The 23,452-nt window shown below is 42.9% G+C and overlaps 1 protein-coding gene across 1 annotated transcript in view; it reads left to right on the forward strand.

Annotated features, from left to right (window-relative positions):
- The window catches only part of LOC121948776 (SH3 domain-binding protein 4), a 45,992-nt gene that overhangs the window by 18,363 nt on the left and 4,177 nt on the right, over positions 1–23,452 (forward strand). The window contains exons 2-3 of the mRNA XM_042494234.1: positions 4,011–4,218; positions 6,132–8,485. Coding sequence (XP_042350168.1) covers positions 4,095–4,218; positions 6,132–8,485 — 2,478 coding nt within the window. The 5' untranslated portion in view covers positions 4,011–4,094. The remainder of the gene's footprint in view (positions 1–4,010; positions 4,219–6,131; positions 8,486–23,452) is intronic.

Genomic DNA, 23,452 nt, shown 5'->3' on the forward strand with positions numbered 1-23,452 from the left:
TGATACTTTGGGATCAGAGCTGCAGATACTCGAACACACTGCCGGATCAAACTATTGATACTTTTATCCACACATACCAGTGCAGGTAAAGGTCTGTGAAACCTGGAAAGACATCTGTTTTCTTGTGCTGCGTTCAGATGCCTTTCACATCGATTTAAACCTTTGAAACCACAGCAAACTGGTCACTTTTTCTTTTTTTTTTAAAAAAAAAAATCTGGTTGGTTTCTATGTGCTTTTGTTGACGTATAGGTGTTGGTTGCCATGTGCTTTTGTTGCCTAAACATAAGCACGTGCAGTGTAATATCATCATGTGCTTGTGTCGTGTTGCTTGTGCCTCTGGGAGCAGAAGGAAACCTAGAGCGTAATATGTGGACGCAGAAGTGCAAAACAACATGTGACGACTTGAGATGAGGACGTGCTGATGTATTTTGGAGCAGTTTGCTCTTAAGCTTTGCTTTTTAAGCGGCTTGCTGGTGTTTTTAAAGATAGCTGTTTCCTCTGCAGAATTGGTGAGCAGATGCAGTAAGCCACCCAGAAGAAGATAGCTAATCTCATCATCAATTTAATGAGTGTTTGATCCCCTAATCAACAGGCACCCTCAGTAAAAATTTGGCACTGAATGTGCTCTTTTCCCTTGAAGGATAATCCAAGTCTGATAATATATTAGCTGATAGTTTTATTGGTACAGAGCTCACAACATTGGTTGTTAAAGACTTAACACACAATAATGAATGTTAAAAGCATGTAAAGGTGCTGCCTAAATATTCTTGCAGTTTTCTGCATTTACATTTCACAGACGTCGTCTTGTGTGGATTTTACAGCAGGCTGTGATGCAGCTGTAAGCTTTATGCAGTTTGACCCTGCGGGGGTTTATATATCAAAATAATAATTCAGCATGAGCAAATGGGCCATTAGCGGCTTACAACTATAACAGAATAATTCCTCTGAAGTCCTAAATGTCAGTACAGCACAGTGGGAAGTTGGTACACGGTGCTTCTGGTTTCTCTGCAGAAAACAAACTGAAAAGCAGAACACAAAGCAGAACAGTTGCTTGATGGCTTGTTTCGACCTCGGTGCTCTTTCTGTCTCTGCAGCAGCAGCACTAACTAACCACACTGTGATCGTAGCACAAAACTGCAATCTCTTAGATATTTTACACATATTATACTATAAATCTTTTTCGACAGTTTTCTTTTACATGCATAACAGTGTATTTTTACTGCAGGTTTGACACACTGACCAAAACATTAGAACTTTGAAACCTGAGCGAATTTCTTTTATTTCTTTAAAATAAAGGGGAATGCAACAGGCAACTTAACGGGACCTGACCCAAAAATGTGCAAAAAAGCTGTAAAAAAGTTGCAAGAAAATTACCTGAAAATAAGCACAAAAAAGAGCCAGAAATAAACAAATTAAAAAAAACCTAGAAAAGTGCTGAAAATAGATAAATATATGTATTTATTTTATACATTTTATGACATTTTTTCCTGTAACATAATTTTAAATATAAAATTAGTAAAATTGTAAATATAGTTTTCTGGATATTTTTCCCTTTTTGGGTTGTTTTCTAATAGTACTCCCTTCTATTTGAAAACTATTTTTTAGGTAAAATTTCTTGCCAAGGTTGTCGATGCCTTTTCCTCTTTGTTCTTAAAAGAAATCAAATCTAGTTGCTCAGATTTCAAAGCTTGTGAAAGCACCACGACACTTTTCAATATAAAAATATAAAATCATCTTCACTGAGCGGAGCAGTCGTGGTGTTTGTTGGCAGAGTTTGTTTCAGCCGAATGTCTCTGAAAGCTGCAGAAGTGTGTCAGTAGTAAACTATCCTCCGCCTCTTCCTGTCTCTGCAGCGTGTCGTCCCCGAGCTGACACCCTGATGAATTATGGATTGAAGTAAAAAGCCTGGTGTCTCTCAAACCGCTGTGTTCCACTGACCCACATCTGCTGTTTGCTCTGTTTCAGCTCTTTGTTTTTGATTTCTGGGAGCGAGTTTACATTGTTAACTGTGGCTGGAATATTTGTCATTCTGTTTAAAAGCACTTCTGACACAATATAACTGCTGGGATGATTAAAAAGCCAGCTGAGGTATGAAGTCAGTGTTTAACTTTCCCCTCTACAATCTCACGGAAATGTTTCATATCTTCAGTTTACACAAACTAAAAACAGCTGAAGACAAATCAGAATGTGTCTATAGAGGATGACGGGAATGCCAAAGAAAGAATCAGGGTTACTGTCGGACGCTGCTTCATTGCAGCAGACAGGTTTCCATTACAGATTTGCACCAAAATTATTTTGGAAATGTGGATAAAACACAACGTGGAGATGACTGTGTTTTCACTGAGTGATGTTCTGCAGCTTCTCCTCTGGTGATAACATCCCAGTAACCATGGCGATGGATCTTCAAAACATTAGCAGCTTTATTTCTATTGCAGCCACCAAACTAGCCGCCATTATTTCCAATCCAAGGCCACATAGGCGTGTTATGGAGCCATGATGGAAAGGCGAGCCCCTTATATGGCATCATGTGACCTCACAGCATCATGTGACCTCACAGCGTCATGTGACGCCATGTTTCCACTGCAGTTTTGTAAAATATGGCTTTTTCCAGTCGCCTGAAATGACCCCTCATGCAAGCGTAAAAACTTTTTTGTGATAAATGTGATTTTTTTTTTAATTGATGTGTTTCCATTTGGCATATTTTATATTCACAATTTCAATTTGGGAAATTTGAGGGTTAATGTTAACAAATAGTGATATGTCGAGCCACTTTCACACCCGTGTCTGAAATGGATAAATCAAACCTGTACCACTTTTTTTTTTAAACTGTTGAGCTAAAGTTTCCACTTTCATGTAACCTACAAATTTCAGCCAGTAAACCTGCAAAACCTGGCAGGCACCTGGCATTTCAAGGGTGAAAGGTATTAAATGTTTTTATATCTAGAAGTCTGTTTTTTCTGTAATCAACGTACGCACGGTCATGATAAACCTGGAAAAAAGTCATGGAACTGTCTTGTGTATAATGATATATTTCGCTGTTTTCGTCGCTCCTTTCCTGTATGAACAGATGAAATTATGTTTGAAAAGAGTTTGGATGAATTTGAATCTAATATGTTTGGAAAATAGCAGCTTAATTATTATTTTTATTCAGACTCTATGTTAATTGTTTTGCACTAAAACACAGAGTCAGAGTCAGATTCCTTGTATGTTTAAATGTACTTGATTCTGATTCTGATTCTTATGGGTCCTTGAAGAATCAGGGGAAAGTCTGGACATTTTGTCCATGAAAATGTGTTGGGACCTTGTAAAATGTTTTGAAAACTACTGTAATCAGCCTCAATAATGACATGAATTAAATACTTTAAATATTCATTTTTTTAAAAACTGAATTCACCGGTTTCTTTGATCATAAAATCATGTTTGGGCGTAAATAAATCATCTGGTATCTGTGAACATCAGTCACACATCTGCATTTATGAGTCAGATGGCTGTGTGAAATTTGTTTTTCTGTTTATATTAATTTTCCGTTTTAGACTCCTGAGAGGATCGGAGTTATTTAGAAGAACTTTAATCACACTCATATTTATGCACATCCACTTTATTCTGCTGTTTATTGCAGAGTTTATGCTGATTTGTAGCGCTGAGAGCTCATAAGCAGAAAATGAAAAACATTTTCATTTTAAAGTGAGCTGAAAATGTTACAACATGAAGTGAACTTTAAACATCAGCAAGACAGATTTCAGTAGATGGCAGGAGAGCTGTTTCACACACAACACCGAGTGTCTAAAGTAATAAATAAAAAGGCAAAGAAACCCAAAATAAAAATTTTGTTAAATAAAAATAAATAAAAATTAGGTTATGTCATAATTAAATTATGACATGTATAATTATGACACTTAAAATTAATTTATTTTTAATTAAAATTTAAATTAGTAAGAAAAGAGAGTTAAAAAACAAAACAACGAAATGACCCAAAGTGCTTAAAAACTAATAATAATTCTGTCTTTCAGAGATCATGGGAGGCTGTTGACTTGGCCGCCAGCAGGAGGAAACTCATCCGAGGAGCCTGAACACGCAGGTCGACGGGTCCGAACATGGCCGCCCATCGAATCAGAGCCGCCACCACCAACAACACGTCTCTGCCGCGCTGCAAGTCCGAGGGGACGCTCATCGATCTCAGCGAAGGCGTGTCAGAAGCCAGTCTGAATGACGTCAAAGGTCAGCTGCTCTAACAGAAAAATGCCTTTAACTGTTTAAATCCTGAGCACATTTAATTTTTTTTTTCAAAAACATGGGAAAAAGGCAATGAGAAACTCAAGAAGAAATGACTCAGAAATTAGTTAAAATTAAATGCTAACAGAAAGTTTCCCGAAATTTGCAAAAATACAAAAAAAGGGGAAAAAAAAACAACTTAAAAAACACTTAAAAAAACTTACAAAATAATTAAATAAATAAATAAATCATCCGAAAACCAAAAACAAACAAAAACAGAAAGTAAAAACAAACAGGACATATAAAAAAAAAAAATTCTGTAATATAATTTTAAATATGTAATTAAGATCATTGCAATTACAGTTACCCCTAGCTTTTTTATTAAAAAAAATAACTTCATAAATCTACAAATTTCTTGCATTTTTCTGTTGTTTTAATGACGTTCAAATTTGATTCATGTGAAGGTTTTGCTTTTTAATGATGTGCAAAATGACTAAACTTACATCAGTGTGCACAGAAATGTCAGTTTACAAGACAAATAGAGTAGTCATATTTGGACTGTCATGTGAATAGTTACACAGTGTGTGTGTGTGTGTGTGTGTGTGTGTGTGTGTGTGTGTGTGTGTGTACCTGCTGCAGGTTACAGGACTGTTGTGACAGTCTGAGAAAAGACTCTTTATGTTTTGTGTTGCTGAGATATTGAGGTGAAACTGAAGCGTTCGCAGATCGTTCAGCTCGTCCCTTCAAGAAACACACACAGCAGATGAATTAGTGAGCAGACTTTGAGTTTTCCTCCCGTCTGAGCTGAGGCAGATTAAGTGGATGTCTGTGCTCTACTTTGTTGGAGCATCTGTTAGTGACAGTCCAGCGCTGCGTGGGATACACTGTGTTTTTAAAAGATGCATAACGACGATGTCCCTGCATGCACTGCAGCTCTTTTGTTATTCTTATTGACTGTTTAGCGCACGCAGGCCTCAGAAAGATGTTTCAAGTAGGGCTGAGCAATATATCGATATTAGATATCATGGAATCAGACGAGAAATTGTGTTAGATTTTGGATATCTTAATATATTGTTTGCCTTTACTAACTTAGTCATTATATCCACATTAATGATGATCAAGTATCACTTTGTGAAAGCACCAATAGTCAACCATGTAATATCATTGCAATATCATTTTCAAGGTATTTGGCTAAAAATAACATTTTATTGACATTTTCCATATCATTCAGCCCGAGTTTCAGTCTTGTTCTTTTGCAAGAAAGAAAATGACTATTAAAAGGTTTTAAAATGTCGTAAATTCAGTTTTTCTTGGCAAACTTTTAAACTTCAAACTTTTCTTGGCAAGAAATAAGTGAAAAGTTACCTGAAATTTGACAAAAGAAAGGAAAAAATGGAAAAGACATGACCTGAAAAAGTACTGAAATAAAAATAAAAATACATTTTCTGTCACCTAATTTTAAATACATAATTAGAAATATAGTTTTCTTGATATCAGGTTACCTTTGATTAATGTTTTGGACTTTGCGGGACATTCATGCCAAGTCTCTGATTCCCTTTTTCGTCCACGTTTTTGAAAGAAATTAAACTAATTTGCTCACGTTTCAAAGGTTTTAAATGCTTGTAAAAGGCGTCTGTTCTCAGCACTAGAAAAGTGATGTCGATCCAGGTTTCAAAGTGTTAACCCCCATGGAGAGGATTTAATGAGCTCTTTTAGGACGCTCCCCAGTGACATGTGAAAAAGACACTGGTAGACAGCAGTGTATGCTAATACGTCTCTTTACTCCATAAATCTGCACCTCTTTTCTGGCATCAGTACCTTATGAAGGATGCTGTAATCCTGTGAACTCAAAGATTTGATGTCCAGGTCGTATCATCCACCTCTGGCTGATATTGTTGTGTTTTTTTTTTTTTGTCCAGTGCCTTCTCCCAGTGCCTTACGACTGGACGCGACTGCCTCCTTTGGCGCTGCCAGGGAAGTCGTCGCCATCAAGGACTACTGCCCGTCCAGCTTCACCACCCTGAAGTTCTCTAAAGGGGACCGCCTCTATGTTCTGGACTCGTCGGGAGGAGAGTGGTGGTACGCCCACAACAACACGGAGATGGGTTACATCCCCGCAGCCTACGTGGAGCCCATCAATTTCAGAGACTCGTCGTTCAGCGACAGCGGGATGATCGACACTGTGGGAGACGGCAACGAGGAGGCAGCCAAAGAAATGGACCTTCTAGGAGAGTGGGCCGGCGTGATCCTGAAACCAACCACCTTCCAAAACGGAAATCCTTTCGCAACAACCCATACCTCGACAAACCCTTTCCTAAACGGGGGTCCTCAGAGCTCGCTTGATCAGAACAGTAATGAGAAATCAGTTGACCTCCTTCTGTTTGATACGCTCACTCCGTCAGTGCCCAACTCCACCAGCAGCACCGCCATCAATGGTTTTGGCAGCGGGGTTTTTAACCCGCTTAGTCCCACTGCAGGGGTGGGGCAGACGTTGCGCAGGGACAACCCGTTTTTTAGAAGCAAACGGTCCTACAGTCTGTCTGAGCTGTCCATCCTGCAGGCTCAGTCCGACGCCCCTCAGGCCTCCTCGGGTTTCTTCGGGGGCCTGAAAGCACCGGCGCCAGAGCAGTTCAAGAGCAGGGAGGACTTTCGGACAGCGTGGCTCACCCACCGCAAGTTGGCCAGGTCCTGCCACGACTTGGACTCGCTGGGTCAGAATCCAGGATGGGGCCAAACGCAGCCGGTGGAGACCAACATCGTCTGTCGTCTGGACAGCTCCGGAGGGGCCGTCCAGCTTCCGGACACAAACATCAGCATCCACATACCAGAGGGGCACGTGGCCGCGGGGGACACCCAGCAGATTTCGATCAAAGCTCTGCTTGACCCCCCGCTGGAGCTCAACAACGACCGCTGCACCACCGTCAGCCCCGTGGTGGAGATCAAACTCAGCAACATGGAGACCAAAACCACCATCACCCTGGAGATGAAAGTGTCCGTGGTGGTGAAAATGGAGAGCAGGGAGACGACAGAAGTGCTGTGTGTCAGGAGTGACTGTAAAGAGGGGCCGTACACTCCCATTCCTCAGGCGTACATGTATGGGGACACAGTCCAGGTGTGCCTGGATAACCTGGAACCCTGCATGTATGTGTGTGTTGTGGCTCAGTCCCAGTCGTTGTCTCCAGACTCCACAGTTTGGGAGCATGTGGTAAAAAAGATCACATTAGGCGTGTATGGTCCCAAACACATTCACCCGTCCTTCAAGACAGTCGTGGCAATGTTCGGACACGACTGCGCGCCAAAGACGTTACTGGTGAACGAGGTGGGCAAACAGGCGCAGACCGCTCCATCAGTGGTGCTGCAGCTTTGGGGGAAGCACCAGTTTGTCTTGTCCAAACCGCAGGACCTCCGCGTGGGAGTTTACTCCAACATGGCCAACTACGAGGTAAAGGCCAGCGAGCAGGCCAGAGTGGTGCGGGGATTCCAGGTCAAACTGGGCAAAGTCAGCCGGCTCGTCTACATCATCGCCTCACGCAACACTGAAGATGTTTCGGATTTCACCTTAAGGATTCAAGTCAAAGACGACCAAGATTGTATACTGGCACAGTTTTGTGTCCAGACACCAACACCGCCGCCCAAAGCAGGCCCAAAGACATCAGGGCAGCGGCGCTTCCTCAAGAAGAAGGAAGTGGGCAAGATCGTCTTGTCTCCTCTCGCCATCGCCACCAAGTACCCTGTGTTCCAGGACAGGAGAATAAATAACCTGAAGTTTGGAAAATTAATCAAAACCGTCATCCGACAAACAAAAAATCAGTACTTGCTGGAGTACAAAAAAGGAGACTTTGTGGCTCTGTTGAGCGAAGAGAAGATCAAGCTGAAGGGCCAGCTGTGGACGAAGGAATGGTACATCGGGTATTATCAGGGCAAAATGGGATTTGTTCATGCGAAGAACGTGCTGGTGGTCGGCAAAGTGAAGCCCATTTACTTCAGCGGGCCTGACCTCACGACCTCTTTGTTGCTGGAGCAGATATTAAAGCCCTGCAAGTTCCTCACGTACATCTACGCCTCCGTAAGAACTATACTGATGGAGAACATTGGCAACTGGCGAGCTTTCGCGGACGCCCTCGGATACGTCAACCTGCCCTTGACCCATTTCTGCCGGGCGGAGCTGGACAGCGAGCCGGAGCGGGTCGCATCGGTGCTGGAGAAGCTGAAGGAGGACTGCAACAATGCAGAGAGCAAAGAGCGAAAGTCCTTCCAGAAAGAACTCCTGACGGTAAGTTATAACCCTTGGCATCCTCCTCTGTTGCAATGACTAAGCATTTTCTCCGAGTCACTGATTTGAGAAAATGCAAATTGTCCTCCCCTGTTTTAAATGTTGAAGTCTCTGTTGCGTCCTTTGTCCTTCACGTGTCAAATTAAACGGTCACGTGTTTGTGTGTGCATCCTCCCGGCTGGAGATTTCTCTCTCGGAGCACAAATCTTCCTCCCTCCTGTTATCTGCCCACAGCTGCTTCAGGCTTTTGGCTTCAGGCTTCAGTTCAGTCTGTTAATTCTGCTGGGAGTGCAGTCGATAACTGCTGTGTAGGCACCGAGGTCTAATCGGGACCTGAGGAGCCGTGGAGGGCAAAGGAATACTTTGTAACTCAAGCAACAGACGCCGGTTTGAGGACAGGGTTTAGTGTGCAGTGCGTGTACTACTAAGATAATTTTCTATCTTTATGTACATATGAATCAACACCCTCGAGGGAGAAAACAGCACAGTGACACAGACACACGCTCTCGTTTTTTACAGTATGAAGTCTTTTTAGAAATCAAAGCTGCAAGCAGCGATGAACGGGCGCTCGCTTTGCAGAAGTCGGGGGTACTGGAAGGAGGCTGCATGAAGCGATTGTAATTAAAAAGTCAAACAATGCACTCGGGGGTGAGATGGTCTGTTTGCATAAAGTGTGGAATTTCACACTTTTTTCCACTTCCTGTGTCCACTATGTGGCGTTAGAGAGCACATTAATCTGATGTCATGCTGCTGTATGTCAGTTTTAGATCACACCACACAGATTTTATGTAAATTAAATGATAATTGTCTATCAAGGCTTACTTCCTTGACAGATAAGTGACATGTTGATGTCCTCAGACCTGAAGTCTTATCAAACGTTTGAAATTTGGGGCACATTGGCCAAAATACAATCAGCTTACAAAAAACTTTCTGTTTCTTGGTGAATATCATGTCGCCATGGCAACACTGTTCAATGAAAACTTGGCCAAGTATCATCACAGTGCGAAAGCTTTTCTTACAACATGAGTTAGACGTTATTTCATTTTCACACTTATTTGTTGGTTAATGTCTATTGCTACTTTCAGTCATGTTTTTAGTGATTAGGAGATAAATTATTGCATGACCCTAATTATGACCCTTTGTAAATGGCCAAAAGTTCACCAAAACTGGACATTAAATTCAGAATGGCTGACGTCCTGTTTGGTTTAGGAAATGGCTCCAAGAGACTCTTTTGTACGTCTTTGCATGTTATATTTTTCTTACAATTTTCATGCATCTCGGTGAAACGTGACGGGGCCTACAAAATTTTACGAGTGGTAAAATAAGAAAACAAATAATCGTTCCTTCAGTTTCAATATCACATACTCTTACTGCATTTCTAAAAACAGATCATAACCTGCATTCAGCAGTGATAGAAGTTTCTCTTCCTTGAAGTGCTCTGCTGTAATTACACTGATCAGACCGGTGTTTTTCAGCCTAGTCAGCCATTAATTTGGATTTTTGTGCCTTTCTAACAAAGGAACAGATGTGTCCGCAGCAGATGAACAGGCCTGTTCATGCCTCGTGCTTTTTTTTTCTTCTTTTTTTTCCAGTGCATTCAGCTTTTCTTCAGAGAGGACAAAGTGCTGAGCTGTGTTCGCTTTAAGTGTGCTAACAAACTCTCTCAGGCACTTGGTTGTGCGTCTTCTGTCACGGAAATGTGGATTTTCATTGTCGCCTCAGGCAGTCATGGCAGCCATTCTCATCCTGAGATGTAGAAACACACTGAACATCCTCATCATAGCCTCTCTGACTTATGCTTATAGCCCATAACGCTGCATAAACCTTTGCATTTTCATTTTCATTTTTATTTGTGTCGGTTCCTGAAATACTGGGTTTTCAGAGAGTGGTGCTCAGCTTCCCTGCTGTTCCTCGACTTAGTGTCTCTGTCGTGGAGTGATCCTGCTGAGAGTCTCTGTGAGAGGTCACAGAGGAACTACAGCTGAAGTAACACGGAGCAGAAACACTGTAATTTACGCTCGGTTGTAAACACCAGTTAGGACCATTTATAGACGGAGAAACTGCAGTATGGAAAAGAACATAATAAAAGGTGGTGAGTGAAAATATGGCCTTTGAGGGAGTTCTGCTCCATTCATGTCTGAATATAGGTCTGTTTTTCTGTTTCTTCTGTCAGGATTTACATGTAAAGTACCAGTTACTGCGGGGACAAAGCACGCAGCAATCCAGCAAATTTGAAATCTCGGGGCCGCTTTGTTTAACCAACACAAATATGCTGTTTGTTCCATGTGCAAACGTCTGATTTATTTATTTATTTTTTGTCCTCTGAAAAGTGGATTTTGTGTGGGCCTCGGAGTGAAGCAGAGTGAGTCTAAACACTGTCAGATGAAATCCTCGTCTTTGTCTCCTCCTGCAAATATTTCATGTCACAGAGGAAAATCTTTTATGATTTGCCGGTGTGTCGTTTGACATGGACGGACGTCTATTTATAGAAGAAAGAGAAGCAAATCAAAAGCGCTGTGGTCGCCTTCTTTGTGCTCAAATGTCTGAATCCATTGTGGTGTGCTTTGATTGTGGGTGGAGAAAAGGGGGTCAGCAGCAGTGCATGTCGCAGATACAGTGGATTTGTTACAAATATAGATTTTTCATTCCCATCTGTTCTGCATCCTGCTGCTCAGGCTGGTCAGTGTCGCCTGTGCATTTGTCTCATAACGTTCAAAATATACAGAAAATCACAGTGATAGACATTAGCTTAGAGTATTTTAATAATGGCTGCAGACGGGTCCCATAAACCAGAGAAATGTGACATTTTTACTCAAAGACTCAAAATTTAGACCTTTAAAAGTTGGATCGACTTCAGTTTTGTTGTGCCATTTTCTTGTGTCTTTTTTTTGTTTGTTTGTTTTTTTGCTTATTTGAGGTAATTTTCTTGGAACGTTTTACTCGTTTCTTGGTAAGTTGCTCATTGCTCTCATCCCATGTTTTTGGAAGAAATCAAGCCAGTTCTCAAAGGGTTAAATATATTTGCAGTATTTACTTGTTCACAGGAACAGCGTACACAAACAGGTTAGGCGCAGCAGTATCATGTCAGAGGTCTCAGTGTTAATCTCAGCAGCACACGTTGAGTTTTATCATCATGTGTCAGCGTGCCGACTGGATATAATGACTAAACGTTGACCTTCGCTGGGACATTTTAGTACCTGGACCTCTGTGAGTTTTAGTAGAATAGGTCCTCCAGTTGGTGACGCTGTTCTACAGTATATTTGTCATGTTCAATGTCTGACAGAAAATAAGTATTTAATTCAAAATTAACCTGATGATATCTTCATATCTCACTGAGGAGTCAAAGGAACCTTTAAGCTCGACAGAAATGTCGACATCGATATCGACTTTGTGGTGTTCCTGTAGCTCGTTCACTTTATTGGACGTCTTCGTTGCTCTTTTCTCTGATGTGTGACATCACACGTAGTCTGGGAGGAGATTACAAATATAAACGGTCTGACTCGGCGTGCTGCTGCAGGCGTCTGTGGTGTCTTTGTGTAAGTGCACGCAGGGGGAGAGTTAAGCCAGACGTGTTTCTCTGGATTGAACGATCGCTCTCCGCTGGTCAGAAGACAGATTTAAAGAAGTATTTCACTTATATATAAGAGGGTCCTCACATAAAAGTAGTCTGTCTCTGCAGCAGAAAGACACAGATACTTCTGAAACTGCTGCTGCATGACCAGAGAAAACAGAAAAAGGAAGGTGGCATTCGCTTTGGCTCAAAGGTAGAAAACCAAGATTAGCACACCTGGTGGAGCGGGCGCCCCATGTACAAAGGCTGTGTCCCTGCTGCTGTGGCCGTGGGTTTGACTCCAACCTGTGACCCTTTGCTGCAAAAAAAAGGAAACTAAACTCATTCTGGACATTCTTCCCTAGACAATTTGGTCGGCCTTTTTAATTTAAATTATCACCTGACTATAAAAACATTTGCAGGGAACTTGCTGCATATGATGGTGAAAGTTTCAGTTTTGATCAAACGTGTGCGACAGGCTTTGAAACTTTTTTTTTGCCTGAGTTTGTTATATTTCAAATTCTAAATATTGACAGAAAGATTTTATTTTTTTATTGTAAATGCGTATCTGTTCCAAATATCGGTTATCGCTCTCATTAACTGCTATTAATCGGTATTGGTATCGACCATAAAAACCAATACTGGTCAACCTATAGTGCTTTTATTTTTGCAGGAAAATGTGTGAACAGTTTATGAGAACAGCCTGTCCCAGGTAATAACATCTGTATGAATGAAGCTGCCATCAAATATGAATCTGTGTGTGTGTGTGTGTGTGTGTGTGTGTGTGTGTGTGTGTGTGTGTGTGAGGCTGTGTTGTCAGCGGGTGATGGAAAGGATTGTGTCTGTTGGATCTCAGGCCTGCAGATGTTTCCTGCCTCATTGTTCAGACACTAAACAGAAGCTCCAGTTGTGGACCTGCAGGCGCCTGCAGTCCAAACCACTTCCCCGTCCTTCCCATAATCCTCCTTGACCCAGAACTTTCCTCTGCACATACACGACCATTTACATCCAGCTGTCACACTGACAGGCGTCCTCTGCTAACACATCATGATCTCCGTTTTACACATTTTACACAATTCATTTGATTGATTAACCCTTTGAAACCTGAGCACCTGGGAGAAGGAGCGACTTAATAAGACATGGCCTAAAAATTAGCAAGAAGTTGGGGAAAAGTTACACGAAAATGACATGAACATAGGCACAAAAAGTTAAAAAAAAAAAGAAGAAAGTAAAGAAAATAGAAATAGAAAAAGAAAATAACTCAAAAAGTGCTGGAAACTGAAAAAAGACTAAATGTATATACTTTTTTCTGTAACACAGTTTTAAATATTTAATTAAAATACCTATGAACGGAGTTTTATGGGGTTTTTTTTCTCTATTTTCAAGTTTTTTTTAAAAAGCAATTTTCAGGTCATTTTCTTTTCCCCTTTTACTAATTTCTTGAAATTATTGGGACATTTCTCGCCAAGTTGCTCACTGATTTTCTTCTCCATGTTTTCAAAAGAAATAAAACCAATTTGTTGGTGTTCAAAGGGTTAAGCAGCTGCAAAATGAGTCTGACAGCAGCACAAGAAAACTGATGTCGATCCAGGTCTCAAAGGGTTAAAACTCATCATAATTAATGAGTAATAATTATTTCATTTCACTCAGGCCGACGTTCTCGTCCTCTGGTTTTCCACATATTAACATGAGAGCGGAACATGTTCCACGATGTGAGAACACTGAGCTGTGTGTGTGTGTGTGTGTGTGTGTGTGTGTGTGTGTGTGTGTGTGTGTGTGAAACCATCAGACCTAAAAAAGCTCGATTTGGGTTCTCTCTGTGAATTCAGATCCGCGCTGCAGAAACTGTGAGCTGCAATCATGCTCCAGGCTCACGTACGTGAGCGCACGCAGGTGTTTTTGGGACACGTTTTTGTTTTATACTCGAGCACATTGGACGTGCACTCGTCCACCTGGAGACAGTGTCTTTCTTTAGTAAACCACAACGACAAAAAAGAGGTGAGAGCGTGAGCAAACCACGACTCCTGTGAATGTGAGCTGTAAAAGAGTTTAGATTCAGCGGCACGATAAATGAGACGATCACACGGCGCCTAAAGAGGTTAACGTGCATCACAGATGATCTGCGGGAAGATCACGTGCTGCACTCTTATCCCAAAATGTGCCTCCAAACTCTGACAGAAAAAATAGAACTTCCAGACGATGTCCGGCTCGTTTGGCGTGCCGGACCGCACTTCGCTTTGTTTGAATCGTGAAGTTTCGGCTTTGGTTCCTCTCAGATGCAAAACATGAAGAAACGTTGAGTGCAGTTTATTAGCACATCGTCAGGTGACGCGACGCCTGCAGCTCGCTGACCTTCATGCTTTCTGTCTTTCATCGGTCCGGTTCCTGCTGAAAACGGTTTTTGGATGTGTGTGACTGCAACGCTTTTTGTGTGTGTTTTTGGGAAAAATCTTGAACGTAACTGTAATGAAAACAGTTTCCTGGGTTCTGATTGTGTTGCGGACATCAGTAGTTTGAAAGAGTCAGTAATTGAGGCTTATTTTGATGCTTGTTGCTGCCTGCTGCCTGTTTTGGTCAGGACTCTTTAATGAGACATTTGTAAGCTGTCTCCCTGATTAATGACTGAGACTAAATAAAAAGACTGTGATGTGGAAAATGTTGAACCCGTCGAACTAGCACCCTTCTCTTTAGCTCCCTAAACTTTGGGAGCGTTTTAGTGTCCGAAGTCCGAGTGTGTTTTGATTGTTTGCCTCCAAGCTGCGCTGAAGTGACTTTACTCGATATATCGTGGCTTCTTTCCAAAATGACTCTATCGTGAAAATTGAGAATACATTTTCACTTTTTTGCCATCATCAGGAGACTTGCTTTGGCGTTTCGTCTTTCCGTCTCTGTCCAGCTGTTGGACTCATTTCGACGTGATAAACGACATGTGAGGACACGTTAATCGCAGTCTGCACGGCTGCATGAAAACAGGAAATGCAGACATGTAAAGAGCTTATTTGGAATATTTTCAGAATAAGAGCAAAGAGTGGAGGTTTTGGGGCATGTAAACAGTCTCAGTGTGATCACAGCTGGTTTTTGATCATAACTTATCAAAGGTTGTTGTGTCGTAGAGGACAAAGATTGTCCAGACTGTCCAAGTCAGAGACGTGATTTCAGGGCAGCTGATGCAAGACGCTGGTAGTTTCCCCAATTTATTAATGCGAGGAATTTACTCGATTTCAACATGCATTGTGAAACGACTGTAAATGGGCAAGCCTGCACAGGTCCTCCCTATCTCTGTCTGTCTCTGTGTGTCTCTGTCTGTCTCTGTCTTCGTCTCTGTGTCTCTGTGTCTTAAAGTGCTGCAGATGTCTTTGGGGATTTACATAGAAATTAAAAAATGCAAAACAAAAAGAAATACACTCGTCTCCTTCTCTCTCTATCTCTACGTCTCTGTCTTTCTTTGTGTCTGTCTCTCGTGTCCTCCTGTAACCTGTCCTCCACATCACAACACATTTTTCTACAGAACTTTTCTCTTATCAGCTGGATTTATCGATTTATCCTCACAGCAACAAACACACATTTAAATGGACAGTCCAGACTCACAGCCCCCCCCCCCCCCCCCCCTCACCCCTCACCTCCTCACCCCCCCCCCTCACCCCCCCTCACCCCCCCTCACCTCCTCACCCTCCTCACCTCCTCACCCCTCACCCCCCCTCACCCCCACCTCACCCCTCACCCCCCCTCACCCCTCACCCCCTCACCCCCCTCACCCACCACCCCCCTCACCTCCTCACCCCTCACCCCCCCACCCCCCCTCACCCCTCACCCCCCCACCTCCCACCCCCCCTCACCCCCCCACCCCCCCCACCCCCTCACCCCTCACCCCCTCACCTCCTCACCCCCCCCCCCTCACCCCCCCCCTCACCCCCCACCCCTCCTCACCCCCTCACCTCCTCACCCCTCACCCCCCCCCCTCCTCACCCCCCTCACCTCCTCACCCCCCCTCACCCCCCCCACCCCTCACCCCCCACCCCCCCTCACCCCCCTCCCTCCTCACCCCCCCTCACCCCCCCCCACCCCTCACCCCCCACCTCCTCATCTACCCCTTATCAGCTGGATTTCCTCACCCCTCACCCCCCTCACATTTAAATGGACACCCTCACCCCCCTCACCTCCTCATCCCCTCACCTCCCCCACCCCCCCTCACCCCTCACCCCTCACCCCCCCCCTCACCCCCTCACCCCTCACCCCCACCCCTCACCCCTCACCTCCCCTCACCCCCCACCTCCTCACCCCCCACCCCTCCCCCTCACCTCACCCTGCACCTCCTCACCCCCCTCACCCCACCTCCTTACCCCCCTCACCCCTCACCTCCCTGTCCCTGTCCATATCACCCCCCTCCCTGTCTCCCTCACCCCTTTACCCCCCTGTCCTCACCCCTCCCCCTCCCTGTCCCCCCCCTCACCTCCTCCCCCTCACCCAGGCCTTTCACCTGTCCCCCCTCCCCCTCACCTCCTCCCCTGTCACCCTGCACCCCCTCACTTTCACCCCCTCCTCACCCCTTGCTGTGTTTGCATTTGGGTCTAAATCCTGCTCTTCCTGACACCTGTGATGAGAATATGACTAAATCTTGCGGTCAGCTTCTCTCCTGCTTCTTCTGTTTGACTTCCTCCAGTGTTTGCGCTCCTCCTTCATGCTCCTCTTCCTCCTCCTCTGACCACAGAGGTGGAACCTTTGTTGTGTCTTTCTGCTAAAAGAGGATTTTCCCTCTGAAGCTCTCAGTCAGCTCTGCAGCCGAGCGTCTGACCCTCCTGAATTATTTGCAGTGCGCTCAGCGCTGCAGGTAGAGCGGGGAATAATAATAACTTCCTCTTTGTGCAGGACGACTCTGACAGTCAGGACCATTATGTGCGATAAGCTCTCCGCTTTGCCATTCTTGTACACAAATCGAGCTTTTTGTTTTTCCGCCATCTCCGGCCTCCTTCCTCTTTTTTTTCCCTTCACTTCCTCCTCTCCCCTCCTTCAGCGGCCGGGTGTGGCCAGCTGCTGTTTTTGGAATAATTGACTGCGCAACAGATCAGCGACTCTCTGGAGGTTTTGGCCTGGTGGGGAATGTTGGAGTTATTTTGGAGGCAGACTGTGGAGAATAATGGGAGTTAAAGGGAGCCCTCAGAACAACTAAATATCATCTGCAAACATAATTAACCCTTGAAACTTGAACAAATTAGCTTTATTTCTTTCAAAAACATGGATAGAACCCTAACCCTAACCCAAAATTAGCAAGAAACTAGTAAAAAATGACAAGAAAATGACCCAAAAAAGGAGAAAAGAGAAAGAATGGAAAGTTTTTAAAAAGACAAGAACATAACCTCAAGAAAGTGCTACAAATAAAAATCTGAATTTATTTCAATCAAAATTTTTAACCCTTTGAAACTTAAGCAAATTAGCTTGATTTTCTTTTCAAAAACATGGAAAGAACATAGCTGCAAAATTTGCAAGTTATGAGGAAAAATACCCCAAAAACCCAAAAAAAGTTTAAAAAAAAAAAAAAAAAAAAAAAAAGACAAGACAATTAGCTTTAAAAAAGTGCTAAAAAATAAAAATTATTTTTTCTAACTTTTCTGTAACATAATTTTAAATATAATTAATTAAAATATGTAATATATATTATTTGAAATAGAATATGGAAATTATAAATGATTATACATTTTCTGGAAATTTTTCCGGGACATCTCAGCTATCTTTCAGATAATTTTCTTGTCGACTTTTTTTTATCTAAGTTTTTTCATTTTACTGGGTATTTCTTGCTAAGTCACACAATATGTTTTTTTCTGTGTTTTGAAAGAAATCAAACCATTTTTCTCACATTTTAGAGCTTTAAATGCTCGGGAAAGGTATTTGAAAGCAGCACAAGAAAACAGCTGTCGATCCAAAGGGTTAAAGGGTTAATCCCCTGAGGTCGAGGTCTGTGAACGAAAAGGTGAAGAGACGAGCGCGGCTTTTAAAGCCAGACTGGAAGAGGAATGAAATTGCAAAGCCACAGTGCGGCTAAGATGGAGCGGAGAGGCTGCAAATGGGGAAGGTGGAGGAAGTCAGATGGAAAATGAAGATGGGATAGAAAAATAATAAAGATGAGATTGAAGTGGAGAGATTGAGAGGAAAAACAGGAACAGGATGACGGGAGAAACGAGTCATTTATCAAAAAGCGCGCTTGTTGGTTACACCGAGGGTTTGGTTCTGCAGCTTTCTCCAAACGTGAGTGTGTGTGTGTGTGTGTGTGTGTGTGTGTGTGTGTGTGTGTGTGTGTGTGTGTGTGTGTGTGTGTGTGTGTGTGTGTGTGTGTGTGTGCGCGCGCGTGCACAGGCTCTGGTGTGCAGCGACAGACATGATTGAAGCGCCCGCTTCGTCTCCACATCAACGTTATCTCTGAAAATATGTCTGCAGGAATTTTCTTCTGGTTTTGACAAGCAGATGATTTATGTGGGGGGGGTGCAGGGCTTCAGAGTGCTGATTGCTGAGCTTGTGAAACAAACTCTGTGGCATTTAACTAAAGCACACACACACACACACACACACACACACTCCCATAAGCCCTCCACCCAGTCCAGCTGACATTTTAGAAACACAGCGCAGCATTAACTCCTGCTCTGTCTCGGTGTGTTGTTGCATTGCAAAGGAGCTGTTGGAGCTGTTGGAGCTGTTGGAGCTGTTGGAGCCGCCGTAACGACGGCGCCTCCGCCTGCTGCAGTGCAATTATTAGTTTAAAATCAGTCCGGAGACTCGCAGGGCACGACGCTCTGTGATAAATACTTTACAACTCGCCATCAAAGATTTACAGCAGCCTGAACGTTTCCAGCCCGTAAGACGAGCCGGGAAAAGAGCAGAGAGCAGCTTCACTAAACTTCTCAAAGCTCGGACCGGTCCGCTTCATGACGAATAAAAAACATCAAATAAACACACTTAATAAAACTTGTGTTAGTCGCCTTCTCTTTCCAGAGCGGGACAGTCCGTTGTTGACTTGGACATTCTCGTCTCTCGGTGGACTTTAGATGATTGAACGCCTTCAGGTCCAGAACTGAAGCTGTGAAGGTCTAAATATTTCATACCGCTCAGCGCTGCTCTGATGGTGTGTTTGTCTTTGCACTAATACCTGGAACAACAATGTTTTGGTCATCTATCTTCCAAGATAACAAAAAAGTGATGAAAATTTTCAGCCGTTAAATATTAAGCGTTTCCATCTTTCAAGTTCGGTTGTGTAACAATTACGAAAACAATCTGAGGATGTGATCCACTGAGAGATGGATTTCAAATCACCAAAAAAAGAGTGCGGTTGTAACAAGTTATTTGTTTTGGGGTAACTGTAATATAGTTACTGATATTTATCAATAATTTGTTACTGGGAAAAGTAATATTATTACTGCAACAGGTTTCTGCCTAAAACTGCATGAAAAACATCAAATTCAATGTTCATGAGGAAAGATCAGCAGAAATAAAAAGCATCTATCTCATGTGATTTCCAGAAGATTATTAAATGTGTCCTGTTGTCATGAAATATTTGAGATGAAGGAGAATTTGAGGTGAAGGATAAACCTGAGAAAATTTCTTTCAAAAACACAGGAAGAGAACAATGAGCAACATAAGAAGAAATGAGTTAAAAATTAGTTAAAAAATAAATCAATAACTAAAAAAACAAGGAAATTACCTGAAAATTAGTAAAACAACAAAAACAAACAAGCAAACAACAGGAAAAAAAACTGTCAGACAAGATTTTAAAAAATGATTAAAATATTATAATAACTCTGTAAACAGATAGAAATGTGTTCTTGTTATATTTATAAATGTAGTTTTCCCCTTTTTTATTTTTTTTCTCTAGATATTTTTCCTTGTGTTTTATAATTTTATCTTTAAATCCGTTAAAATCCTGCAGTTTGTGGATCATTTTTACTAAGTTGCTTGTTGCCTTTTTCCCATGTTTTTGAAAGAAATCCCACCAAATGTTCCATTTTAAATGCTTGACAGGCGTCTGAAAGCAACACAAATAAATGTCGCACTAGGTTTCAAAGGGTTAATGGTGTGTAAAACCTCCCAGAATCCTCTGTGTTCAGGACCGCGTCTCTGTGAAGGGGATCAGGTTTACTTCAGCAATTAAAAAGGACCTGGATGAATTAATCGTCAGCTTAGAGCAAAACGAGGCACCAGGGAGAGATGCAGGAGGAAATATTGATGAGTCGCTCTTTACTTCACCGCCTGTCGTTTTGTAACGGAGACGTTTGATGCTTTTATATCTTCACCGAGTGGAGCGACCGACATCGGCCGCTGAGAATCTCCACATTTTTACTCGGCTCGCAGCAGACGTTTGTGCACAGGAAGTCTGCAGCTCATTAAGATGATGAATCTGTTGCTGCGTGTTCTTTAAATCATAAACCGGGATATTAATGAACTGACAAAACTGTAAACACTAACGAGCCGAATTTATGCTAAGCTAAGCCAAACGTCTCCTGGCTCCGGTTTCATATTTAGCGCACACGTGAGAGTGAAATCAATCTTCTCATCTGCAGAAACACTCGCAGAGAAAATTAAATTATCCTCAAAACATGCAGCTAAAACCAACAGAGCCGGGCTGTGACTGAGCTGCTCCGCTAACCCTGCAGCTCAGAGCTAACAGGAACCACCAAGGTGGTTATCAGCTGTCTCTGTTAACCCTTTGAAACCTGGCCCTGCCCTCAGACGCCTCTCACAAGCATTTACACCTTTAAAACATCAGCAATTCGCTTTGATTTCTTTAAAGAAAAGATAGAAAAATGGCACCAACAAGCCATGAAGTGTCCCACAAATTACAAAAACATTAGTATTGGACACTTTTTTGCTTTTTTTTGTCATTTATCTGTTGTTGTATTTTTCTGTAAAATGTTAATTTAGGGTTTTTTGTTTGTTTTGCATTTTCATTTATTTATTTATTTATTTGTCTGGATTTTATGCAGTTTTTAATTGTGAGCAAATTAAACTAAATTACACTAAGCTGTAAATATGGACGACTACAGAGACAATCTAATGTTTACTCTGTATCATAATATTTGCTTGACTTTATGAACCCGACTGTCTCTCGGTCCTGAACAAACTGAGACGGATATTGTTACCGAGCAGCTCGACAGACTGCAACCTGTAGTAAGACAGGAAGTGATCTCCTTTATTTTGGCGGGATTTCCTGCCGTTGTTATCCAGCGAGGAAACAGGTGCTTTTGTCAAAGAGTTTATCTTCCTGACAGCCTCTTCCCCTCCGCACACAAACAAACAAACGCCGTGAGACGCCGTCAGTCGGTCGCTAAGAGACAAAATAAAAAGCGTCTCTGAACTTTCTCTGATGGATCGAGTCTGCGGCGGCTCAGCGTTCCCGCAGCGTCCGATTGGCCCACAGACGCCACTATCTCGTCCTCTGGTCCGGTCTCGAAGTGAGAGAGGCCGCCGGAGCATGGCATCTGAATCCCCCGTCTCCCCCCTTCATCCTCCTCCTCCCCCTCATATCCTGCCATTCCTCACATTCCTGCACACTGAACTGAGGCCCAAAGTGCAGCTTTAAATTCACCTTCGCTCTGTTGAGTCTGCCAGTCCCTCTGTGTGTGTGTGTGCGCGCGTGTGTGTGTGTGTGTGCACGTCTGCGCGTGCATGCGTGCGTGCGTGCGTGTGTGTGTGTGTGTGTGTGTGTGTGTGTGTGTGTGTGAGGACCAGTTTGAGTTTAAGACCTGGAGAATGAGGACATGTGGACAGTGGGGACTTTTTTTGGAAAGCGGTCCTGGTCCAGATTGATATCTTTAACCCTGTGAGACCCTGATCGACAGCAGTTGTCTCCTGCTGCATTGAGACGCTTCTCACAAACATTGAAACCTCTGAAACGTAAACACGTTTGTTTGATTTCCTTCCAAATCATGAAGGAAAACGCCGTCAGTCATTTGGCAAGAAATGTTCCGCAAAATGCAACAAACTTATAAAAGTTACCAAAAAAGAGATGGGAAAGTATAGTTCTTTGTTTCTTTTTTTTGCACTTTTTTGTGTTTCTTTTTCTTTCTTTTTTAAATTTTAATTTGAGACAGGTGGAGAAAAAAATTCAAACCAATTTTCTCAGGTTTAAAAGGGTTAATCTTCCTTTTTTTCTAGACTTTTGTGAAACACTTTGCGTCTTGATTTTGTAAAATTCCAAACGATAAAGACTCGATCCTCATGGTCGTATGAATGTTTGTGTGTCTGTGAATGTGTGTCATTGTATACTCATCAGTGCAAACGCGTATTTGCATGTGTGATATTTGTATTTGCAAATCCTCCGTGACGTGCTGCAGGTTGTGTCAGCTGCAGGGACACGCTGAGTCTCACAGCGCTCTCTGTTCCCACCAGCCGTCAGAGCAGAGCTGATGGAGTCCAGGAGGTCACGGGGGCCGATGGGAGGAGCCGGGCTCCCGTCCACACCAAAGACTGCATACAAAAATACGTCTCCACTTCTGTACAAAAGTGAAGCCAAAATATTCTGGATATTTCCGCTGCCATCTCACACTGGTGACATCATTTGTGGCCAGAGTCTTGACATTGAGGGCGTACAATTTAGCTTTTTTAAAGATAATTATAACAAATCTATAACGTGATAAGGACAACTTTCTTCTGGTGTTGAGTAGCAGAGAGTACTTTCTATCCCATAATAAAAGACCTGGCTCTGATGTTTAAAGTATCCGTATGTACTGGTCTGTAGTATTGATACTGAGGCTGTACTCAGATAAATGTCAGTCAAATCACTTTCAGCAGTTCAATATGAATATTGGAAGAGACATTTTTTTTCTTTTCATATAAAGTTTTAAATCTTGAACAGGGCTCAGCAAACGTGCAGCCTGTAAGCAGCTCTGTGGATCAAAAAGTATCTTGAAAGTCGAGAGCAAAATCAGGGGACCAAAACTTCCCCAGAAGTACGCTGCACGGCACAAAAAACAAAAACGACTGCTCGACTTAAAGCGAGACCTGCGGATGGAGACGTCGTTTAAACTTTGGTGCAGAGGACAAAGCTCGACATCGTCCATCCATGACCGTGACACTTCTCTCCCGCCCCCTCAGGACAAACTGCAGCCGAGTCATCAGTGTGTTGGATTCAGGAGACGCTGACGGATCTATAATTGTGTTGAATTCAGCACTAGTTGTGTCCTGCTGTGCAGCATCGTCTGCATCAGCGTTGGTCCCCAATCGTTGGTCCCCAGGCGTTGGTCCCCAGCCGTTGGTCCCCAGGCGTCTTGCTCCCCTCGGCTCAGATTTGACTTAAATCCTGAGCGTTGAACCAACACGAGGCTCTTATTTCTGTTTCCACCAGAAAGCATGTGAAAAATGCACAAAGCCCAGATTTGCAGGGGGATCGGGGAGGCGGGCTGGAAAATAACAGAGGATCAAGTCAGTGGAATGAA

The sequence above is a fragment of the Plectropomus leopardus genome, chromosome 10, assembly GCF_008729295.1.
Source record: "Plectropomus leopardus isolate mb chromosome 10, YSFRI_Pleo_2.0, whole genome shotgun sequence".
NCBI classification, from domain to species: domain Eukaryota; kingdom Metazoa; phylum Chordata; class Actinopteri; order Perciformes; family Serranidae; genus Plectropomus; species Plectropomus leopardus.